At 51.3% G+C, this 5,955-nt stretch overlaps 1 protein-coding gene across 2 annotated transcripts in view; it reads right to left on the bottom strand.

The window, feature by feature from the left end:
• The window catches only part of Tubgcp2 (tubulin, gamma complex associated protein 2), a 20,938-nt gene that overhangs the window by 9,300 nt on the left and 5,683 nt on the right, over window positions 1-5,955 (bottom strand). For both annotated transcript variants that reach the window (XM_013035498.1, XM_013035499.1), the window contains exons 4-7: window positions 4,408-4,567; window positions 3,598-3,805; window positions 3,196-3,395; window positions 2,575-2,764 (exon numbers count right to left, since the gene is read on the bottom strand). In XM_013035498.1, the coding sequence (XP_012890952.1) occupies window positions 2,575-2,764; window positions 3,196-3,395; window positions 3,598-3,805; window positions 4,408-4,567 (758 nt within the window). The remainder of the gene's footprint in view (window positions 1-2,574; window positions 2,765-3,195; window positions 3,396-3,597; window positions 3,806-4,407; window positions 4,568-5,955) is intronic.

The following is a 5,955-nucleotide window of genomic DNA, read 5'->3' as shown; positions in this document are numbered from 1 at the left end:
AGCACTCTACTGCTGAGCCACCTTCCCAGCCCTCCGTGAGACTCTTATCTCCAATAAACCACCAGAAAAACAGAAGTGGTGCTGTGGCTCAAGTGGTAGAGCACTAGCCTTGAGCTGAAGAGCTGAGAGACAGTACCCAGCCCCAGAGTTCAAACCCTACAACTGACCAAAAAGATAAAAAAAATAAAAAATAAGGGGCTGGGAAGGTGGCTCAGTGGTAGAGCGCTTGCCATGCATGCATGAGGTCCTGGGTTCGATTCCTCAGTACCACATACACAGAAAAAGCTGGAAGTGGGTGCTATGGCTCAAGTGGTAAAGTGCTAGCCTTGAGCTGAAGAGCTCAGAACAGTGCCCAGGCCCAGAGTTCAAGCTCCACGACCAGCAATAATAATAATAATAAATCTAACTTCACTTTGGAGTGAGTGTCTAATGTGCTGATGGCACGGCCCTTGCTACATAGGCTGTCACCAACAGGACCAGACACCGTTCTATGGAGTTTAAATTGGTCAGGTGCAGTGGCTCCTGCTTGTAATCTCTACTTAAAAGGCAATCAGAGCTGGGTGCTGATGGCTCACACCTGTAATCCTAGCTACTGAGGAGGCTGAGATCTGAGGATCATGGTTCAAAGCCAGAAAGGAAAGTCCATGAAGCTCTAATCTCCAATTAAGCATCAAAAAGCTGAGGATCTACAGCTCAAAGAGTAGAACACTAGCCTTGAAGCTCTAATCTCCAATTAAGCATCAAAAAGCTGAGGATCTACAGCTCAAAGAGTAGAGCACTAGCCTTGAGCAAAGAAGCTCAGGGACAGCAGCCCCCAGGCCCTGAGCTCAAGCCTCAAGACCAGCATTAAAAAAAATTTAAAAAGTTAATCAAGGGCTGGGAAGGTGGCTCAGTGGTAGAGTGCTTGCCTTGTATGCATGAGGCCCTGGGTTCAATTCCTCAGCACCACATAAGCAGAAAAAAAAAAGCCAGAAGTGGCGTTGTGGCTCAAGTGGTAGAGCGCTAGCCTTGAGCTGAAGAGCTGAGGGACAGCACCCAGGCCCAGAGTTCAGGCCCACGGCCGGACCCAAAAAAAAAAAAGTTAATCAAGAGGATTGCAAGGATTCGTTGTTTTGTTTTTTGCCAGTCCTGGGGCTTGAACTCAGGGCCTGGGCACTGTCCCTGGGCTGCTTTTTTGCTCAATGTTAGCACTCTACCACTTGAACCACAGCACCACTTCTGGCTTTTTCTATGTATGTGGAATTGAGGAACGGAACCCAGGACTTCATGCATGCTAGGCAAGCACTCTACCACTAAGCCATATTCCCAGCCCAGGATTGCAGTGTTTTTTTGTTTTTGTTTTTTTGCCAGTCCTGGGGCTTGAAGTTGGGGCCTGGGCACTGTCCCCGAGCCTCTCTGTGTTCAAGGCTAGTGCTCTACCACTTGAGCCACAGCCCCACTTCCAGCTTCTTCTGTTTATGTGGTGCTGAGGAATTGAACCCAGGGCTTCATGCATGCTAGGCAGGCATTCTACCACTGAGCCACCTCCCCAGCCCAGGATTGCAGTTTTGAAGCCAGCCAGGCATAAAATGAAAGAATTAAAAAAAAAAAAAAAAAAGCTAGGCCTGGTGGCACACATCATCTTACTTAGAAGGTAAGGGGGAGAATTGGTAAGATCACAGTTCAGGGCCAGCGCAGGCAAAAAGTTAGCACAAGCTAGGCACAAACCTGTTCTCCTGGCTAGGCACAGGTAAGAGCATTACGGCCCGATACAAAACCCACGGGACCCTACCTAATAAAAGCAAAAAGAGTATGGCTCAAGTGACTAAGCAGTGTCCAACAAGCACAGGCCCAAGCTCAAACCCCAGCACTGAAAAGAAAAAGAATTGTTCTGTGCAACCAGTTAACAAGTTCCTTGCTAGGCTCACCATACTAGATTCTGTCACTCTTTGGCCCTCAGTAAAGAACCACAGGTGCGGCCTGTGGCAGTGGTTGAGAGGTCACACTGCATACCACACTTCCAAAGTGATTTCAACAGGCATGTCTCAGTGGAGTAGTCCTTGTAAGCGAGTCCTTTAGTTTTTTTTTTTTTTTTTGTCGGTCGTGGGGCTTGAACTCTGGGCCTGGGCGCTGTCCCTCAGCTCTTCAGCTCAAGGCGAGCGCTCTACCACTTGAGCTACAGCGCCACTTCCGGTTTTCTGGTGGTTATTGGAGATAGGAGTCTCACGGTCTCTCCTGCCCGGGCTGGCTTTGAACCGCAATCCTCAGATCTCAGCCTCCTGAGTAGCTAGGATTACAGGCGTGAGCCACCAGCGCCCGGCTCGAGTCCTTTAGTTTTAAGTGCCAAGGCACATTCTGTCGAGGGGCGCCCACCTATCAGGAAGGGTGTCCCACACTGAGGGGGCTGAGGGTATCCTCTCCAACGAGTCCTTATGCCCTGCTCCAAAAATACAAAGTCTCTGAAAGGCAGCCAATCGACTGATTCTCCCTTCTCTGGCTCACAGCTGAAGGCTATGTGTGACATCTGCTTGTGTTCCATGTCAGCGGCCAGAATCCTCCAGAAAGAATAGGTGGCAAGCACCCACAGGGGCCTACCTGTACGGGTCATGGATGATACCCCTGTATATCCACTTCTCCAGGACCTCAAAGTAGGGCACGCTGGCTGCTTTGGTCAGGTACAAGCAGAGCTCCTGTGCCTGGCTGTCCCCAGTATAGTTGAAGCTCCTGTCGTGGAGAAGGCTCAGTGTTGACCCGCCAACGCACTCACCTTTATCCACGGAGGAGGCTGCAGGGAGAAAGGGAAGCTTACTGTCAGGACACCCACATGCTCCTCCAGTAGTGCCTCTTGGCTCACCTGACCTCCTCACAGGACAGAAGCTTCCTCTGTGGTGTGCTCAGTTATACAACAGTTGCTGGTAATTAAGCCTTACTAAGATAAGCCTCCAGGCTGGCATGGTGACCACACTGGTCCTCCTGGCACCCAGGAGGTTGAAGCAAGAGGATTTTGAGTTTGAGGTTACATATCAAGATCTTGCCTCTCAAAAAACAAACAACAAAAAAGAAAAAAAGACCCTTTCCCCTGCAGATCACTAAAAAAGTAGCTCTGTCTTATGATCCTGGCATTAGAGTAAGATATCAGTGTCCAGTCTGGGTGGCCCCTATGCACTTGGGCCAAGAGCTTTTCCAACTACACCCGCCTACCAAGCTGATGCATACCCAGAGAGGCCAGGATGTCCACAGTGCGCATGGCTGGCTGGATATAGAACCAGAGCTTCTGCAGCGACAGGAGCCCCTGCCTGTGCAGCTGCTCCAGCTGTGTGACCAGGATCAGGTACTCCTTCACGAGGGTTCTCATGGCGGCTGCTAGAGCATGGTTCACCTGCCCATACTCAAAGGAAGACTTCTCCTCAATGAACCTGCAAGAACGACACACTAGAAACAGCCAGCGCTCCGGGTGCAGAAGTTCAGCCACTCCAAATCCCATTCTTCCCAGGAAGCAAACGACTCGCTCCACTGCTTACAACCCAAGGGGCTCAAGACATGGTTGGCAACTCTGTGTTAGGAGACTGAGTCACAGCGCCACAGCTGGACACATACGGTAGGTTGAGTGGGGCCCACCTGGTCACAGTTGAGTAGCTGGCAGCCGCAGGAAGGATTCTGTGCACCAGCTCCCGGATGGACAGGTCCAGGTTGGGGTCCACTAGGAAGGTGCGGCTCTGCCTCCCTGCCAGCGGCTGGGCAGTGACGTACCTGCCGTCCACACCCATAAGCACATAGAGCAGGTCCTCTACCACGGCTGACTCCTGGGAGGCCAAGGGCAGTGCGCCTGTAGGGCACAGGCACCACTGGACTGGCAGGCTCCTCACACCTCTAACCACCCTGGTCTGACAGCCCTCCTACAGGTATGGATGGAAGGAAGCTGCAGCCTTCTGTGGTTTAAAAATGAAGTGTCTCTCACAGGCTAGGTGTTGAATGCTTGACAAACCAGTGGGGGCACTATATTGGAAGGTTCTGGAAACTTTAGGAAGTGAGGCACAGTTAGAGAAAGGCTCAATGGGGGAGGAGTACCTTTGAAAATCATACCTAGTCCCAGACCCTTCTCTGCAATCTGCTTCCTGTCAGCCTCACACCACGGTGTAGTCCCCCAACGAGACACCGAGGACTGCGGTCTGAGCTCTCTCAAATGGAGCCAAAATAATACCATAATATTAGAATGTTATAACTCAAATATAACTGTCCCCCGCAGGCTATGTGTTGAATGTTATGTCTGAGAGGCTCTGGAAACTTGCAGAGGTGGCACCCGAGGAAGCAGGCCACTGGGGTGCTCCTGAGTGGCAGGTGAGGCTGCTGCCTGCCCCCAGCCCTCACGGTCAAGGCGCCATCATATCAGCAAACGTGACATACGCGAGAAAGAAATGCATCACGTACCTATAGGCAAAACCATGTCTGAGCTTAAACCTGAGCCAACCAGGAAGTCTCCAACTAGTGTAGGTCTCTCGTACACCCATACTGGGAAGACAGGGAGGTGCTGGCCTGAGTTTTTTTTGTTCTGTTTGTCTCGAAGTATCTTTCTTGTAAGCTCCAGAGACTAGTGAGCATATGAAATATACATATGTATTTATATATATATATATAGAGAGAGAGAGAGAAAGAGGGGGGACAGAGAGACAGAGATTTCAGTGCAAATAAAACAAACACATAAATACATTAATGTATCTTTAGCATAAAAGTATCAATACAACTTTCGCACATAAAACGTCAATCATCTGCTGGGTTCATATAATTATAGCTATTCAGGAGTTTTGAGATCTGAGGATCATGATTCAAAGCAAATCCACAAGAAAAGTCCATGAGACACTATTTCTAATTACCCAGCAAAATACTGGAAGTAGAAATGTGGTTCAAGTTGGAAGAATGTCAGCATAGGGCCCTGAGTGTGCAAAAGCATGCGCACACACACACACACACACACATCAATCATTTAACACAGATGAAGTTTTATCATGCTCAAAAGTGAGGTGTGCTTTTACATGCCTACCCTACCACCAGGGGCTGGGGAACGAGAGAGATGGGCAGATCTGCCTTCCCGGGTTTGGTCCAGCAAGGGACCTGGAGGAGCAGTGGGAGAGATGGGCAGATCTGCCTTCCCGGGTTTGGTCCAGCAAGGGACTGGAGGAGCAGTGGGAGAGATGGGCAGATCTGCCTTCCCGGGTTTGGTCCAGCAAGGGACCTGGAGGAGCAGTGGGAGAGATGGGCAGATCTGCCTTCCTGGGTTTTGGTCCAGCAAGGGGCCTGGAGGAGCAGTGGGAGAGATGGGCAGATCTGCCTTCCTGGGTTTGGTCCAGCAAGGGACCTGGAGGAGCAGGGGGAGAGATGGGCAGATCTGCCTTCCTGGGTTTGGTCCAGCAAGGGACCTGGAGGAGCAGTGGGAGAGATGGGCAGATCTGCCTTCCTGGGTTTTGGTCCAGCAAGGGACCTGGAGGAGCAGTGGGAGAGGCTGTGCCTTGCGCCAGGGCTGGTGTTTCAGGTTAGGACACCCCTTAGGAAGAACCTGAACTGCATGCTTTGACAGTGACTGCGTCTCATACTACTTGGCACTGGCAACTGCAGCTCACCATGCAGAGAAGGCCCTGTTCCACAAAGGCCTGCTCTGGCACACAGGAGCACCGCCCTCCCAGGGACTGGCCACCAAGGGCTGATTAGGTCAGTCAATATTTAAAAGTACCGCCTTGGGTGGTCAGTTAGACGAGCAAGTACAGGCTGACTGCACCAAACAGGAAGTGTGTCTTCCTCTGCTACAGAGAGCATAGTGTAAGGGCAACATGAGCGGTGGGCAGAGATCTAGGTACTGGAGACATGCCCTACAAGCTCAGCAGTGTCCCTGCTGAAGCCTCTATGCTGCCTACACAGGCTGAGCGGGGACCCAGCAGAGGGGCAGTGGGACGGGGCAGGGGGGGCAGCGGGACGGGGCAGGGG

The sequence above is a fragment of the Dipodomys ordii genome, unplaced genomic scaffold, assembly GCF_000151885.1.
Source record: "Dipodomys ordii isolate 6190 unplaced genomic scaffold, Dord_2.0 Scaffold213, whole genome shotgun sequence".
Classification (NCBI taxonomy): domain Eukaryota; kingdom Metazoa; phylum Chordata; class Mammalia; order Rodentia; family Heteromyidae; genus Dipodomys; species Dipodomys ordii.
Note: the sequence above shows the minus strand (reverse complement) of the source record. Positions and strands in the feature narration are given on the sequence as shown.